General features: G+C 42.1%; 1 protein-coding gene and 1 pseudogene across 6 annotated transcripts in view; one reads left to right on the forward strand and one right to left on the reverse strand.

Annotated features, from left to right (window-relative positions):
- Positions 1 to 18,268, forward strand: part of HECTD4 (HECT domain E3 ubiquitin protein ligase 4) — a 183,527-nt gene that overhangs the window by 118,980 nt on the left and 46,279 nt on the right. For 5 of the 6 annotated variants that reach the window (XM_028116433.2, XM_028116435.2, XM_028116434.2 and 2 more), the window contains 10 exons: positions 881 to 962; positions 2,335 to 2,537; positions 3,183 to 3,318; positions 4,143 to 4,325; positions 4,782 to 4,946; positions 5,347 to 5,516; positions 6,142 to 6,257; positions 14,919 to 15,022; positions 17,644 to 17,805; positions 17,919 to 18,067. In XM_028116433.2, the coding sequence (XP_027972234.2) occupies positions 881 to 962; positions 2,335 to 2,537; positions 3,183 to 3,318; positions 4,143 to 4,325; positions 4,782 to 4,946; positions 5,347 to 5,516; positions 6,142 to 6,257; positions 14,919 to 15,022; positions 17,644 to 17,805; positions 17,919 to 18,067 (1,470 nt within the window). The remainder of the gene's footprint in view (positions 1 to 880; positions 963 to 2,334; positions 2,538 to 3,182; positions 3,319 to 4,142; positions 4,326 to 4,781; positions 4,947 to 5,346; positions 5,517 to 6,141; positions 6,258 to 14,918; positions 15,023 to 17,643; positions 17,806 to 17,918; positions 18,068 to 18,268) is intronic. The other variant, XM_028116436.2, reaches the window with a different exon arrangement.
- LOC114219046 (enhancer of rudimentary homolog pseudogene) lies at positions 11,033 to 11,345 on the reverse strand (annotated as a pseudogene).

Consider the following 18,268-nt stretch of genomic DNA (forward strand, 5'->3'; position numbering starts at 1 on the left):
TGGTAAATTTAAGGGATACCATTGACTGTGAGGTGGAGAGATGAGAGAAACTTCTTTAACGCTATAATTCATTGAAATATGAATGGTATGATTGCTCAATAAGGAAGTAAAAAAAATACTTACCGTCCAAAGATTACAAACGCACGGGGCCCTGTTAGTGGGAGCGAGGACAACGGGAAGTCCTGCCACAGAACATGAGGGAATTTAGGACATGTGTGTATGTCTCAGGGGATGACTTCTTCCTTCAAATAAATGATGTGATGATGGTGTCATCCTCCTAACTGGTCTCTTGTCTGCCATCATGGCAACTGAAAGCACTAATGGGCCACTAGCATAAACTAAGCGGGGTCAGGCGGGTCAGTGCTAGATGCAGAAGTCGCCAAGAAGGATTCTTGGGCATTGCGAAACTTCACAGTACAAACTTGCTGAAGGAGTTTTTGGAGAGCCAGGTTTAAGAGGAAGAGGAAGCTGAATTATTAGATCCAGTCATTCACACCAAGGCATCCAACCCATGCTGTTGATAAAGTCCCTTCACTTTGGGATTTAGATCACTTACTGAGTGCCTCCCAGGTGCCAGGCCTTCCCTGCATTATAGGCTCAGATTCTCTATTTTGTTCAGCTTTTTAGTTTGTACGTCATTTTCATGTAGGTTTTAATTATCATTACAACTGTAAAAACAGCTGGTGTTTTAATCCCTAGAAGTGCTATAATTAAACAATAATAAATCATTTCCTTTTTGAAAAATTGCGTCTACTGTGGATTTTAAAATCCTGTCGTAGCATATAATGCTGGCCTGGCCAGTACTAGGTTGCCTCACAGCCTGCCGCCCCACCTTGACCTTGCCTGTAAGATCGTCACCTCTCTCTGCTTTCCCTTTTAGTAGCTCAGAAGGACGGCCCTTCAGACTTGGTACTGGTGCCAACATGGAGAAAGTCGTGAAAATGGATCGAGACATGACCAAGGTAACCCTAATATGGAGACACCTGATCTGACAAGACCCATGATTGAGGGACATTTACCATACTTTAGGTTTGCAGAGACATTTAAGAAGGAAAAAAAAGGTTCCCAGAGGAGGCAGGGTGAGAAATTGAAGTCAGTAGTTTAACTGAAACCATTTTCAAGAGAACTGGTCAGAATCAATTTGTCGTTAACGTTAAAAAAAAAAAAAATGAAAAAGAATTCTTGGTTTTGACCTAGAAGTTTTCCCTTAGCTCTCTTAAAGTTTTGCAGCCTAATAATACTTTAAAAGTGAGGGGCACCTGAGTGGCTCAGTCGGTTTAGCATTGCACTCTTGATTTCGGCTCAGGTCCTGTTTCAGGGTTGTGAGATCAAGCCCTGAGTTGGGCTCCGCACTGGACACGGAACATGCTTAAGATTCTGTCTCTCCTCTCTCTGCCCCTCCCCACCCCACGCACGTGCGCTCTCTTAAAAAAAAAAAAAAGTACTTTAAAAGTGATAAGATGTGAAGATTGAAAGAATAATAGATAAAGGGGCCCCTGTGTGGCTCAGTTGTTAAGCATCTGCCTTCGGCTCAGGTCATGATCCCAGGGTCCTGGGATTGAGCCCCGCATCAGGCTCCCTGTTCTGCAGGGAGACTGTCTCTCCCTCTCCCACTCCGCCGCTTGTGTTCCCTCTCTCGCTCTCTCTTTCTCTGTCGAGTAAATAAATAAAATCTTAAAAAAAAAAAAAAGAAATAGACATATAGCCCATAAAAAATATAAAAATATGCCCATGTTTACAAATTACACAATAAATAAGGGAATAAAAATAGTAATATATCATTTTTCACCTGTCAGACAAAGAAAACGGATAATACCCATTATTGTCAAGGTGAGGGTAAACTGGCATTCTCAAGTGTCCAGAGACAACCATACTTTTCATGGTTTTATTTGTAAAAAACAAAATAGAATCTGTATACCCATAAATAGGAAATTGATTAAAGAAATTATTACATGTCAATTATACCTTAAATTTTTAAATTTAAAAATTTAAATTATACACATACCATGAAGTACCATACAACCATAAAAAGAGCCGGGGTGATCTGTATATGCCAATATCAAAACACATCAGAGTTTGATAACTGATAAAAATTAAATAGAAAAACTGATCCATGATTATCTATGCCAGAATTTGTATGGAGACAAATCCAGAGGACTAACAATTAGATGACTGGGTAGAGCCATGGGATGTTTATGGGAAGTTAACTTTCTACATATAGTATTTTAACATGTGAGTTTTTGAGAAACGAGCCTGGATTGCTTTGGTAATGGGGAAGCAGGCTTTAAAAATTAAGGAAGCGCAGGAAGGTGACAGTCTCAAACCTCCCTCCAGGGCGGCTGCTGTGAGGTGATCACAGAAGAGGCTGCAGCCGCTCTTCGGAAGGCAACCAAGTGGGCCCAGTCAGGCCTCATTGTCAGCGTCGGGCCACCTGTAGAGTCTGTCAACCCAGAGACTGTGAGTGGACTGTCCACAGGCGACAAAAAGAAAACCGCCCAGACCTCCATTTGCCGAGAGAGGAACTCTGAGCTCGCCAGGTAGTCTTTCCCTGTCCACACTTTTCTCAGATCTACTTTGTGATGGACTTGTTCTTAGGGCTTTAATTGTATATCATCCCCTTGACCTGCTGAAAATGAGGACTGAGGGCTCAAAATACCCATCTGAGGTTGTGGTGGGCAAATAGGGTGGCGCTCCTGGCTGAGTGGGCATCTGTAGCCAGAGGGCTGTTTTTTTCTGAGGACGGTCACTACCAGGATCACCAGCTACAGTTTTTTGGAGTATTAGTAAACTCACGTCTTGCTGCCTTTACTTCTTCCAAACCAGCCCAGCTGTACACATGAACTCCTTTCTAGGAGTAGACAGGAGGAATGAGTGTTGCCTCCAGGAAGTTTGTGAGCTCTTCTCTGTTTGCAGGCCAGGAATAGGTGCAGCATAGTGTCTTCCCTCAATCCTGATGGTTTATGCAGTTCAAGTTTGAGGTCTTTTGTTTCAGAGGATTCTTTAGTTAACAGAAAGAATATGAGAGAAGTGATTTAATTTAGCTTCTCTTTTTCTCAGTCAATGAAATCCACTTTTTCTTGTATCATTAGAAAAATTTTCCATCTGTTGATAACCCTAAAAGCCACTTCTCTGCATTCTTAACCATTGCTGGGCATTGACACTTTCCCTCTTGACGCTCGCAGGACTGACCCCGTCCGACCCTTCATCAGTGGGCATGTGGCGAACAGCATGGCCGCAGAAGTGATCGCCTTGCTTCATAGCTTGCTAATGGCACCCGAGTCAAATGCTGCTCAAATATGGACCACAACGGCAGAAAAGGTTAGCACAGTGTCACTGCTTCGCTGAAGAAGCGAGGAGGAAGTTTGTGTTCTGTTTTAGCATTTGAATCCTGCCTAGCGAGGGTCATATTCTAGTAAAGAGAGAGTTCCCAAATTGGCCAGATAGGCTTGTTAGTGGTTTTCCCCCCTCAAATTTGCTTTGATTTAGTCGTTTCACCTGTTAACCTGTGTCTCCTGTCACTGTCATTTCTGATTTTACAGAAGACGGGACCATATTCTCAGGGAAAGAATGGCACTCCTTGTTTCTCCTTCTTGCTTATGTTCAGCTGGTACCGACATTAGGGAATCACGCAGCCTTGGTTTATTGGATTTGTAGTAAGTCCTTAGTGAGGATTTGTAGTAAGTCCTAGGGAGGCCTCTGTGATACATACTCCCTGAATGCTCTATCAGTAATTCATCATTATAGGTGGTAGTCTAGTTTCCTGAAAACTAGGGAGCTGTAATCAATTCCCGTTTGCCCACAGTCATTTTTCAAGTGATTGCCTTAAGGAAATTGGGTGTTGAGTTGTAGGCAGTAAGCTGTGATGGTTTTCCTTCAGATAAGTTTTTGTTCTACTTTAGGGGTTTTGTTAACAGTGTTTGATTCTCCCACATTCTGAGGTTGTGTGTTTCCAGCCTTGTCAAATCACATGAGGCAAATGTGGTAAGATGTCAATGGTCAGTTGATAGTTATTTCATCCCTCCCCTAGCCAGAGTTCCTTCAGTACATGGGAGCCAGCCACTGTTATGGACACTTCCATCACTCTTAATATCGATAATGACCAAAGCTTTAATTCCTACTACACGGCTGCTTCTTACATTTAGGTTCTGTCTCGTGCGCTGATGTACATTCCACAGTTGGGGAAATATGCAGAAAGCATTCTGGAAAATGGCAGCAGTAGCGGCAGGAAACTCGCCAAACTTCAGAGAATCGCCCGCCAGGCCGTCGCCGCACTGTGTGCCCTCGGAGGCTTCAAAGAGACCATCAAGATAGGGTCTGAGGTTCAGGTAACCAGCCAGCATTTCCCAAGTCCCTGCTCTCCCCAAGCTACTGCATTCATTGATTAACTGATCATCTGTAAAGGTGGTATCATCCACCCAGTTGGACAGAAATCCTAGTTCCTTCAAGCTAAATAAGGAATCTGAGAAACTCATGAATTCTAATCCACACTGTGCTACACGTTATTCAAATACTAGTACAGTACTGTATAATGTTAATTATAATACTTGTGTCCCATGGTGTCACTAATATTTTAATGTTGGAAGTTTGAGATTCTGTCCTATTGTGATCACCTTGACATATTATTTTAACTCCCATTCAGTGCTTGGTATCTGCCCTGTGATGAACTATTCCGGTAGTACCACTAACAACAGCTGTGAATTTACTTCTCTGCACCTCTCCCATGAGAGAGTTGCATAAACCGTCGGAGCTGGTCAGTGGTGCTAATCCATCTTTGTCTCTAGGTTTTAGGTAGAGGAATATCAGGAAGCATCGGAGTAGTGGCTTCTATCAATGAACAGGAAGGTATAGCTACAGTCAGATTCCCACCCATAGACTGTAGAAAGACTTCGCAAGCATCAGACACATTGACTATTCCATTGTCTAGACTTTGTGTTCCAAGGTCAGAGGTAAGGTGATTTTTAAATGCATTATTAAATGTCACTACAAATGGTAACCGTACTGTCATGAAAAATGAACGTGCACACAGTACAGGGGCACAAATACTTGTTTATCTTAAGTGTTACTTGGGATGTATATTTATATATATATATATATAGGGCATAATTATTTAATAGTAACATTTGTGTGAAGATTTTCACCTAGATGACAAAACTCATTTCTTTGGTTAGGAATATTCCACAGGGTATTGTATGTTTAATTGCTTTGGTCTAGTTTGCAATTTTATGTATGGTGATTTTATTTTTTTAACTGAAATTTTGAGAATTAACTCCAGATAATAACACCCTCATTTCTTATAAACTAACTACTTGAATTTAACTTTTTGCCATGCCCCCCCACCACCATCAGGCACTGCCTCTTCATAAACTGTCCATTACTGAGAAGGTAGTACAGGCAGTCCAGTCCATGTTGCTTCCTCAGGAGGGAAGTCTCTCTATTCATACCTCACTTCCTGCAACAGGAGATGGGTCAGCTCCTGTGATGGCAGTCGTTCGGCTCCTGGCTGAAATAAGAACAAGGTGAGCACCCTCCAGAGATCCCCTAATGTGCTGAGGTGGTGCAGGCCACAGAAGGGGGGGGCCTTGCTGGGCCCCTCCACTCCTGGCTTAGTGGGTCCGCAGTGTGAAGTTCATGTCAAACTGAGAACAGAGACAGCTCTCTTGTGCTATGTTTACTACATTTTTGTTACATTCCCCAATTTCTGCAAGTTTTGTTGCATTGTGCAACTTCTGAAATTTAAAACATTTTAGCTGTTCCCCTAAGAAAATAAGTAAGCAGTCAAAAGGTGATCTGTTTCAGTATACACAAGGCTCCACTGCTTTGCTTTGGGAAAAGCACTTTGTTCTATTCCAGTGAATCTCTCTGCGACTTTACCTTGTTTAAATGGCTCGTGCTATGTTAATATACATCTGGTCCATCACTTTCCAAACTGATAAGGAGAAGAACTAGGGAATGCCCTCAAGTGGGAAGAGAAGTTACTTATGTTTCCAGATCAATCCAGTTCAGAAAAAAAGCAAGAGGAAAGGGGAGTTTGAACCTTTTTGTAAATTAGGGGACAAAGTTCATTGAAATGCTTTTCATAGTTAACTCTTTAGAGAATGAATATTGATGACTTTGAAATATTATAAATCTTTTAACATTAAGAGCATGCCTGGTCATGGCCCAGCTTTTAGAAGACAGCTTATTCTGTGAAGAATTCATACAACAGTGTCCAGCAGCTGTTGAAGTGCTCAACCTAGTAGCCCAGGAATGCAGTGCTGGTAAGTACCTGTGGCTTTCCTGTTTTATCAAGTGTTATCAGCACATTTCTAGTTTGATGATGGAATGCTAACATGCACATGCGCACGTGCTTGCACACACCCCCAACACACACACACGTCAAGTAGCTAAGCTCTATAGACAGCACTTAGCACAACTTTTATCCCAGATCTAGAAATGTAAATAGCTTTCAGTACGAACAAAGTAGGAAATCGTTTTTCAGTTTAACTTGAGGACCGTGCCATCATGTTTTCTTTCTTCCATTCACATTAATTCATTGCATTTGTTTCCCTGTTAGAATTTTATGAACCCTTAGGGCTACTGATACTTTCTGACTATGGTCATTGGCTACATTTGAATTCATAGGAGTTTGCACTAACTTCTGTGTGTCTGTGTGTGTCTATGTTCATGGAAAAGTTTAAGCACAAAAATAGGGAGACTAGTAAAGGGAACCCTCAGGTTCAGATAATTCAGTTATCAACTCATGGTCAGTCCTGTTTCATCTGTGCTGTACCCCCCTCTTGGATTGTTTTTAAGCAGATTCTTAGATATTACTTTACCCATAAATATCTTAGTATGTGTCTCTAAAAAAAAAATAAGGACTCTTAAAAAAAAATGCAATACCATTATCGCATCTGAAAAAAAAATTTTTTTTAAAGATTTTATTTATTTATTAGAAAGAGAGAGGCTGTGAGAGAGGGAACACAAGCAGGGGGAGTGGGAGAGGGAGAAGCAGGCTTCCCGCGGGGCAGGGAGCCCGATGCGGGGCTCGATCCCAGGACCCTGGGATCATGACCTGAGCCAAAGGCAGACGCTTAACGACTGAGCCACCCAGGCGCCCCTCGCATCTGAAAAATTAACAGTAGTTCTTTAATATTAACTAGTCCGTGTGCAACTTTCTGATTTTCTCATACAGTCATACTTGTTTTTGTATTTGTTTATTTGAATCGGGATCCAAATATAATTCTTACATTGTAATTTCATCCCCTCATTATTTTCTTTTTGCCTTGCAATTTATTTTTGGAAAGGTTTCCCATAGTCTGGATTTTGCTGATTATATCTCTGTGGTGTCATTTATTGTGTCCCTCAGTCTTTAGATTTCCTGTAAATTGGTAGTTGGCCTGGGTGTTTTTAAATGAAAATTTATGCTTTTTCTCCAAGGATATAACTGGACTCGAAAGGAAATTGTTCACAGTTAGATTAGCATCCTCCAGTGTTCTAGTTGCTAGCATTTCATGAACTGTAAGGAATAGATGAATATCTTTAACTTCCTTAATGGTTTTAGTGGTATCCTTTGTGGGGGGGGGTCATTTTTATTATCATATTATTTACTATTTCTCACGCCATTTGCTTTTTCAGTCATTCCCTAATCTCTCTTCTTTCCTTAAATTTCTCTTCTTTTTCACATGGTACCAATTTCTTTTGATTGGTCTTCACTTTTGGTCTTCACTCTATATGTGTCCTACTCTTCAAATCTCCCTCTTTTAGGGGTAGTAGCACTGTGGAACCAGTGACCATTAATAAATCTCAGAGAGATCCTGAGCATGGAGAATAAGAACAGAAGAAAAGGAATTTGCTAGGCTTCTGAGGGGAAATTACTTGTGACTAAATGTTTGCCCATAATTCAGCTTTGTACTTGTGGTTGGGTCTTCATTCCTTGCCCTGCTTTTTCATGTTCTTGGCCTGTGTTGCATTATAAGACCTACGTGACTGATTTTTAGCAAGCATGTACTTGCTGAATTGATCTCTTGCTTTCTTTTTTTTTTTTTTTAAGAATTTATTTATGAGAGAGGGCACAAGCTGAGGGCAGAGGGAGAGGGAGAAGCAGGCCCCCCCCAAGCAGGGAGCCACATGTAGGGCTTGATCCCAGGACCCTGGGATCATGACCTGAGCCGAAGGCAGACACTTAACTGACTGAGCCACCCAGGCGCCCTGATCGCTCGCGCTTTTATAGGACTCTGAATATGCTTTTATACATTTTATTGAATAAGGGAGTCTTAAAACTGTGAAATTAACTTTCGTACTTAATGTACAAGCTAGGAATCGTAGTGATTTGGAGCAGTGACCTCAACGGGTTTTAATAATAACCCATCTAACCCATTTTCCCTAACGGAAAGGGAACTCTGTGGTCGCGGAGAGTTGGATAGAAATGTGCGCGAAGTGTTTATTAATTGCCACAAAATAGAAGACTATGAGCTTATACACATCAATTTATATCCTAAAATAGTGTCTTATGTCAAGTTTCACCGTCCTTAATAACTCACTTATTAGGTTATCAGAAAGAGCTTTGAAGTTTAAAGTACTTATCAACGCTTGCTGGCTTCTCCGTCCTTCGCTGAGAACAATCAACCAACAACCAAGCAGCCCTGCATCTGGGTTACTTTGTAACACAGCGATGCATTCTTAGAGCCCACAAGAGAGTCCTAGACTGGGCATAGAAGAAATGCTGTTTAATAAATGATTCAAGGTGATGGGCAGAAGAGAAAGAGTTCTTTGATTTTTATTTTTGAATGTATTAAACTTTTTATTTCATGTATGAAAATGTGAAATTCACACACAAAAATACATTTGTCTCTAAAATGAAAAAAAATTCAATGAATTTCTTCCATTATTTTACTTCTGTGATGAATTAAGCAAAAGACTGGGCCATTATATCGTTGACTTACTCCTAGCTCAATTTTATAGCTTCTCTAATCCAGGGAAAAGAATACCTAATTCCGTTTGGTCTAAGAAAAAAGATAGCACTACACCAAAGAGCTTTTTCCCATGAAGAAATATTTCTGCAAAGTTCACTGGATCCCTTGTTGAAATAGCATAGGAAACAGATTTTAATACTGAAGAAAAGGCACAGAAAAACCAAAAAATATTCCCAACTTGATGTTCTTACAGAAGTCAGAACCTCTCCGGTCCAAATGTTTCTTCGACTCCCTACTTTCTAAATATACACGTTCCCTGAGCCAGAAGGTTCTTCTCAAACTTCGAAAGTTCATAAGACTCCCTCAGAAGCATGTTTAAAATGCTTCCCAGGGACGCCTGGGTGGCTCAGTTGGTTAAGCGACTGCCTTCGGCTCGGGTCCTGATCTCAGGGTCCTGGGATCAAGTCCCGCATTGGGCTCCCTGCTCGGCAGGGAGTCTGCTTCTCCCTCTCCCTCCACTGCTCCCCCTGCTTGTGCTCTCTCTTTCTGTGTCAAATGAATAAATAAAATCTTAAATAAAAAATAATAAAAATAAAGTGCTTTCCAAACTCCACCCAAAAGTCAGAATCATCACTTGAAGGTGAGCCTGGGCCATTGTGCTAGGAGGGGCCCAGACCTCACTTGGAGAAACTGCTCTAAGCTTTGCCAACCCACCTTCTTTGCTTATCTGCCCTCCCCTGTGCTTTCCATGGCTGCTTCTATGGGTAGTCCCTCCCTGGCTAGCCAGGCCTCTCAGCCCTTTCTCTAAGGACCCCCAACCTCATGAATACCACACACTTAAAACTAAAGTCGTTATTTCCTCTCAAGTCGGCTCTCCTTTCTGACTTCCTTGTTTTAGGTCAGACTATTTTTGACTCTCAGATCCTGAGTTAAATATGACAAACACCTCCTTCATATTCTTCCACATCCAATCATTTGCCATGTTCTATTCTTCCTTTGAAATGCTCCTGAAATTTATCCCTTTTCTGCCCTTTTCTACTACCAGCTTCATATGTCAGGTGCTTTTTGCATAATGCATAATGCCATCTGCATTATTCTCCAAACCTTTCCTCTGTGCACCTTGTCTTTCCACATTGTCATAGTAGTTAGCTTCCTGAAGCCCTGCTTTGAGTGGTTATCAAGAGTGTGGTGCTGTCCCCGAGATGCTCGCTTCCCTGAGCATAGTTACTACTGTGGGGTTGTCAGTTACAGACTGGAATGAGTTCATAGCCAGTCCCAGCCACTACTTGGTGCTCTGGCCAGAGGATGGTCAGTTTTGGCTTTTCTGAATTGGAAGTGTAGGAATGTTTTACTCTCACACTAGGCTTTTTTACAGTACTAGGTACTGTAAAATCTCGTCTTGTATTAAGCCTACCTCACAGCAGATATGCTTCATCTCTGCCAGGTAGCCCCCGTTCTAACCCCTAAGAATTTCTGTTCCCTAATTCAGTATGATTCCAGCCAACCCCATTGAAATACCTCCTGACCCTGGTTACTGCTTGATTGTAAGGACACTGTTGCACACGTTACTCACTGAATCATCCAGTATTCCGTGTATAAGTTCTCTTGGAATAAGTTTTTTTTTTAATTTTTTATTGTTACGTTAATCACCATACATTACATCATTAGTTTTTTTTGTTTTTTCTTTAAATTTTTATTGTTATGTTAATCACCATACATTACATCATTAGTTTTTTGTTTTTTTAAAATATAACTAAAGAACATTTATTCATTTTCCGCTAAGACTTTATCTTGAGCATGTAACTAAACTGTCACTACCCCCCCACCCCAACCTGAAGGGTTAGTATAGCGAATGTTATAAAGTAGATATGAACAGTTTGAAGGACTGGAACCAAGATTAACTGACAACTTCCATCTAAATTATCATAAAAATGTTTAAGTAAAAAAAAAAGGGGGGAGGGGAAGGGGGCAATAGGGGTTTCAGATTGAACAAAATCCTCACATTTCATCTAATATCTTCCATCCTGGCTAGAGTACACCAAGATGGAGACAGGATTACTGTAATACAAAGCCGCCACTGCAACACGCTGTACATACCTGTGTTCCAAGCCCACCCCCAGCCCCCACTGCTTCTAACTCAGCTATTTCCTGGCCTGTTGGGCCTGCCGATGAAGGAGCACGTAGATCTCCTCTTTAATCCAGTCTTTGTTATAGGGCTGGTATGTCTGGGTATCAGCTCGGTAAACAAGGCAGCTGAGGTCTGCCAGATCGTCAATAAAATCAAACAACTGACTGATATCATGTGATAGAGGGGCTGTTGGGATTCATTCTCTTCAGATGTTCTTCATACATTTTACAAACACCTTCCATGCATTCATTCACAGTTTCATAGTCAGCATAAGTTCTGCCTTCTGGCCTCTTGGTAGGCTGTACCAGCAAAATGGTGTGAGACATTATGCCAAACTCTGTCGCTGCAGCCGCTGCCGACACCACTGCTGCACACGAGCTTAGCCGCAACGCCGCCACATCATTAGTTTTTGATGTAGTGTTCCATGATTCATTGTTTGCGTATAACACCCAGTGCTCCATGCAGTACGTGCCCTCTTTAATACCCATCACCAGGCTAACTCGTCCCCCCACCCCCCTCCCCTCTAGAACCCTCAGTTTGTTTCTCAGAGTCCATTGTCTCTTATGGTTCATCTCCCCCTCTGGAATAAGGTTTTGATTTAAAAATAATAATTGGAAAGTGTTTCTCCAAGCTAGCTAGGCTCTTTATGACTAGTTTACATTTATATACTGGATTCCATGAATCCTATAACTGAATAGTTTCCTCTTTGATTTGTCCACTGGGCTTGGGCCCGACCCCACGTGTAAAGAAAGGATGGGGCATACACCTCATGGCCTGGCCTGGCTCCTGCCTTCACTGAGTCTGTTTTATCTTTGCCGCCTCTTTCCCGTTGCCTTCTGGTCCGTGTCATTGGATTGTATTAGGTGTCAAGGTGTCTCTAGATGTGGTATAAGTCAATAAATTTCTCACTATCCTAAACAAGCTCTGTACTTTACTTTTATCGGACTACATTTTATTTCTCCTAAGACCTTTTTTTTTAAATTCAGGTATAATTCAAATACCATAAAATTCACCATTTTAAAGTGTATTCTTCTTTGGGTTTTAGTATATTCACAGAATTATGCAGTCATCACTACTATATAGTTCCAGAATTTTTTCATCATCTCAAATAGAAACCCCCCAGTACTAATTAAACAATAACTCCCCATTTTACCTCCCCAGCTCCTGGGAATCTCAAATCTACTTTCTGTCTCTCTGGATTTACATATCCTGGGGATTTCCTGTCCGTGGAATCCTACAATAGTTGTCCTTTTTTAGTCTGGCTGCTTCCACTTAGCATAATGTTTTCAAGGTTCACCCATGTTATAGCATGGCTCAGTACTTCATAACAGGTTATGGCTGAGTACTGTTCCATTGTGTGCATAGACCGCATTTTGTTGATGAATTTATGAATACTTGTTTGTGCTTTTTGGCAGTGACCAATAATGCTGCTGTAAATACGCATATACAAGCGCTTATGTGGACATCTGTTTTCATGGGCATATGTAGGAGTGTCATGGCCGGGTCATATAGTAATCCTTGTTTAACTTTTGAGAAACTGCATGCTTTTTTGAGGAATTATTTTCCACAGCAGTGGCACCAGCAGTGGACGGGGGTCCTCATCAGCACTGGTGGTATCTTTTTTTTTTTTTTTAAAGATTTATTTATTTATTTGACAGAGACACAGCAAGAGAGGGAACACAAGCAGGGGGAGTGGGAGAGGGAGAAGCAGGCCTCCCGCGGAGCGGGGAGCTGGTGGTGTCTTTTTGATTACAGTCATCCTAGTAGGTGTGAAGTAGTATCTCCTTGTGGTTTTGATTTGCATTTTCCTAATGACTAATGGTGTTGAGCATCTTTTCATGTACTTAACGGCCATTTATCTTCTTTAGAGAAATGTCTATTTGAATCCCTTGCCCATTTCAGTTTGGTGGTCATTTTGTTAAATTATAAGGGTTCTGGGTGCCTGTGTGGCTCAGTCAAGCATCTGCCTTCAGCTCAGGTTGTGATCTCGTGGTTCTGGAATTGAGCTCTGTGTGGGGCTCCCTGCTCAGCAGGAAGTCAGTTTCTCCCTCTTCTTCTGCCCCTGCCCCCCCTTCTGCATGCACATGCTAACTCAAATAAAATCTTTTTAAAAAAATTACAAGAGTTGGGGCACCTGGGTGGCTCAGGTCATGATCCCGGAGTCCCAGGATCAAGTCCCACATCTGTCTCCCTGCTTAGTGGGGAGTCTGCTTCTCCCTCTGACCCTCCCCCTTCTCGTGCTTGCTCTCAAATAAATAAATAAAGACTTTAAAAAAAATTATAGTTTTTTTTTTTTAGGATTTTATTTATTTAGAGAGCATGCACTTGTGAGCAGGGGGAGAGGGAGAGAGAATCCCAAGCAGACTCCGTGCTCAGTGTGGAGCCCAACATGGGGCCCAACCCCGTGACCCTGAAATCATGACCTGAGCCAAAACCAAGAGTCAGACGCTTAACTGAGCCATTTAGACACCCCAATTATAAGAGTTCTTTATAATTTTAGCTGTACTAGTCCCTGATCAGGTAGCACATAAATCTTTTCTCCCATTGTGTGGGTTGTGTTTTCACTTCCTCAGTAGTATATCCTTTGAAACACAAATGTTTTTCATTTTGGTGAAGTCCAGTTTTTTTTTCTTTTGTTGCTTATACTTTTGGTGTCATATCTAAGAAACCAAGGCCTAATTCAAAGTCATGAAAATTTATACCATTATTTTCTTCTAGGAGTTTTATAGTTTTAGCTGTATGGTTTTTTCAGGTCTTTGATCCATCTTGAGTTAATTTTTGTGTGTTGATTGAGGCACTCCTAAGACCTCTGACTCTCGACTCCTAGACCATTTCTCATATTGCCAAACCACCTGGAATTCCCTTCATTCTCTGCTTATTGAAACCCGGTCTTTTCTAAGATCTAACTCAAGTCTGTCTTTCTGAAGCCTTTCTGGGTCCTAGAGTGAAGTCCTCACTCCCTCCTCTGCGCCAGTGTTTGTGCTTAGATCATATTGCATACCGCAGCCTTGTACCACGTTCATTCTTGGACGTGTAAATGCACGTACAGATCTCATCTGTCCTCCCAGGATGGGAGCTTCAGCTCATATATCTTTGTATTCTCTAGCATCTTGCATTGTGCCTTGCTCGTAGGAGTTGTTAAGTAGATAGTAGATGTTTTAAAAAACAATTTCGGGTGCCTGGGTGGCTCAGTTGGTTGGATGACTGCCTTCGGCTCAGGTCGTGATCCTGGAGTCCCAGGATCGAGTCCTGCATCGGGCTCCCTGCTTGGCAGAGAGTCTGCTTCTCCCTCTGACCCTCCCCCCTCTCATGCTCGATCTCATTCTCTCAAATAAATAAATAAAATCTTGAAAAAAAATTAAAAAAAAATTTCAAGGGGTGCCTGGGTGGATCGAACCCCACGTCAGGCTCCCTGCTCAGCGGAGAGCCTGCTTCTCCCTCTCCCTCTGCCTGCCTCTCTGCTTACTTGTGCTCTCTCTCTCTGTCAAATAAATAAAATCTTTTTTAAAAAATCAATTTCAATGGTGAGAATAATAATAGCTTCCATTTATTGTTTGCCCTGTGCCAGGGACTTAGCTAAAAGCCCCACTTGTGTCACTTCATCTCCTCTTCACGACCTTGTGAGGCACAGGTGCTATTGTTACTCCCATCTTGGAAGTGAGATGGTAAATATCAAGTAAGGAAGCCAGATTCTGGATCCGGGAAGCCCAACTTCAGAGCTCATGCACTTGACCACATTGCTATGTGTAGTAGACAAAGATATGTCAGGCTATTTGCTTTTTTGTAAGAATTTGAATAATCTCTGAAACATTTTATTGCTTTGACCCTACTCCAGAAGAGTTGGAGCGCTCTTGGGGGTGTGGGACTAATGTTCTCGTGTCCGATGTGTTCCCCTCCAGGAGAGCGACTGGCGGTTGTGGAGGTGCAGTGTGAACGGCTGCGGATGCTCTATCGGGACTGTGCTCGGCCGCCACCGCCACCACTGCAGGCTGACCGGAGACAGGTGAGCCCGTCAGCAGCGCACTGCATTAAAGAATGTCAGGTGGCACCTGAGTGACCTTTAGAGTGAGCATTTGCAAAGCCATCTGGAGGTGCACGCTCTGTGCTGATGTGCTCTCGTCTCAATGTCAGAGCCCATTGATTTGACAGTCTGAATAATGAAAGATCACAGCGGAGGAGCAGACTCATTAATTTGTGAATTTCTTATGTTATCAATAACAGAAAAAAACTTTGAAAATTTTAGATCTATAGTCCATCTTATAATGATAAGAGTATACATAGAGACTGAGAGGTGATTAAAAAGCAAAAGTGGCAAAGTGTTCAGAATTGGTACCTCTGTGAATGTTCTTAGCAGCTTATTTGTAATGGCCAAGAAGTGGAAACAACCTAAATGTTTATCACCTGATGAATGGGTGCATAAAATGAATGCATATCCCCGTAAAATGGAATGTTATTCAGCCTTAAAAAATGAAGTAGAAAAAAAAAAAGTGATGTAGTGATCCTTGCCCACAATATGGATAAACCCTGAAAATACGCTAAGTGAAAGAAGCCAGTCACAAAAGACTGTATTAGGTATTATGGGATGTCATCTATATGAAGTATCCAGAACAGACAGATCTAGAGACAGAAAGCAGATGGGTGGTTACCCCAGAGGCTGCAGGGGTGCGGGGAGTGAGGAGTGACTGCTAAAGGAGAGAGGCTTAAGGGGGACAAAAACACTCTAAAATTTGATGGTGATGGTCACACAATGCTGCATATACTAAAAACCGTTGAATTATACACTTCAAATGGGTGAATTGTATGTTATGTAATTTGTATCTCAAAAAACTGGTGCATCTAGGTAAGAGTGTACAAAAATTGCCATTTTCTTACAATTTTTCTATAGATTTGAAACTATTTCAAAATTAAAAATTAAAAATATATAAAAGACAAAATGTCACCTGAAATCTCAACGTCTCCATTTAGCATTGTCAGCATAACAGCATGATGGATCCCTGTACTTTTTCCATGACAATGGATCTCTGCTGTTCATACTGTTTTGCATCTAGCTTTTCTGCCTCTATAGATGATGAATGCCTTTCCATGTCAATCAGTAGAAACTTAATAGTCCAGTGTACACTTGTGCCTCAGTTTCCCCACTCAGGCTTTTCTTGTTGCCCATCTGCACCATCTCCAGTTTGTACCATAGCAGTGATCTGATGAACATCCTTGGAGCTAATTGTTACATGCATCTTTTAGTCCTTTGGATAAAAATGAAATTGATGGGTTAAAAAAAAATATGCTTTTATTGACAGAGAAGCATGAGCTTTGTGATTAGATTTATTAAAAATTATGAAGGTGAAAAAATGAAGCAAGTAATTAAAAAAAGGAAGTGTAATATTACTTCTTCTTTGAGCTGAATAGTACATCGCAGGAATTTAAATTCTGAACACTGATGGGTCTGAAACTTAGTCTATAATTACACAGCCAGGATGAGGGGGTGAGGGCCTGTGCCACATGTGTGTAAGGAGAAGAAGAGCTGAAGGAATTAAAGCCTCATTTGTCCTCACAGAAGTTAAGTGATGTCCTAAAGGGATATTAAAAATGTCATTATAAGCATAGAGGAATAGAGGTAAGTATCAGAATGAGCTGTTTTTTTTTTTTTTTAAGATTTTATTTATTTATTTGACAGAGACACAGCGAGAGAGGGAACACAAGCAGGGGGAGTGGGAGAGGGAGAAGCAGGCCTTCCGTGGAGCAGGGAGCCCGACGTGGGGCCTGATCCCATGACCCTGGGATCATGACCTGAGCCGAAGGCAGATGCTTAACAACTGAGCCACCCAGGCGCCCCCCCCCCCGTTTTTTTAAGATTTTATTTATTCATTTGTCAGAGAGCACAAGCAGGGGAAGCAGCAGAGGGAGAAGGAGAAGCAGGCTCCCTACTGAGCAAGGAGCCTGATGCGGGACTCGATCCTAGGACCCCAGGATCATGATCTGAGCCAAAGGCAGATGCTCAACAGACTGAGCCACCCAGGCATCCCCAGAATGAACCGTTCTAAGAGCTAAAAGAGTGATTGGTTCTAGAGAGCAACACTGGGCATAGAGACTTTTTTTTTTTTAGATTTTATCTATTTGAGGGAAAGCAAGAGACAGAGCATGAGCAGAGGGCAGGGGCAAAGGTAGAGGGAGAAGCAGACTCTCCGCTGAGCAGGGAGCCCAATGCGGACCTCGATCCCAGGAGCCTGGGACCATGACCTGAGCCAAAGGCAGATGCTTAGCTAACTGAGCCACCCAGGTGCCCCCTAGACTGCCTTTTTTTTTTTTTTTTTTTTAGAGAGAGAGCATGAGACGGGGGAGGGTCAGAGGGAGAAGCAGACTCCCTGCTGAGCAGGGAGCCCGATGCGGGACTCGATCCTGGGACTCCAGGATCATGACCTGAGCCGAAGGCAGTCGCTTAACCAACTGAGCCACCCAGGCGCCCTAGACTGCCTTTTTTAAATACAGTTTCCTTTGTAAAAACAAGGTGTATTCTTAAATAAAAGATGTACCTGTATTATAATACCACTAGATAAAAATTTTTCTTCTTTGAGAGGGTAAAGGGATTTGTATTTGAAGTCATGTTGAATGAGGCACTTTTCCCCGTAGCCCAAAGAGATCACTTGGAGCCCCTCGCGAGTGTTCCCGCCCGTCCGAGCCTGCATGTTCTCATCGCATCTTACTTCTGTCACCTTCCTGGCTGACCCCAGCGCTGGGGGCGGTCTGCCCCGGGGCACATTTATCTATGCCACCTCACCACTGCCTGTTCAGGTGAGAAATCACACGGCCTCTTGCCTCTTTCCTTCATCTTTGAGAGAAAAAGCAAGTTCCAAGGGCCCAAGTAGAGCCCTCTGATTGCCTGCCCATTTCTGGTGTTTCCTCAGGCCCCATCTTTTTACTGGGAAATTGAAATTGTTTCCTATGGAGATACTGATGACGACACTGGACCAATCGTTTCCTTTGGCTTTGCTACAGAAGCAGAGAAACGAGATGGGGCTTGGACTAATCCAGTGGGCACTTGTCTTTTCCATAAGTAAGTAGCTACTATTGCTATCACTAAAAAAAAAAAAAAACAACAACAACAAAAGTGGGTGTGGATGTTTGTGGGTGTTTTAATACTAAAATAATATTACTATAATCTCAACCTCCAAAAATGTATAAAATACCAGTTGAAAATATGTTCAAGTTTAGGCAAAGAGAATAGCTCTTAGGGTTTCCCTTTTAAGTCCTCTGG

This window comes from Eumetopias jubatus, unplaced genomic scaffold (genome assembly GCF_037043125.1).
Source record: "Eumetopias jubatus isolate StellerSeaLion01/CBP00866 unplaced genomic scaffold, mEumJub1_p1.0 scaffold_16, whole genome shotgun sequence".
Lineage (NCBI taxonomy): Eukaryota > Metazoa > Chordata > Mammalia > Carnivora > Otariidae > Eumetopias > Eumetopias jubatus.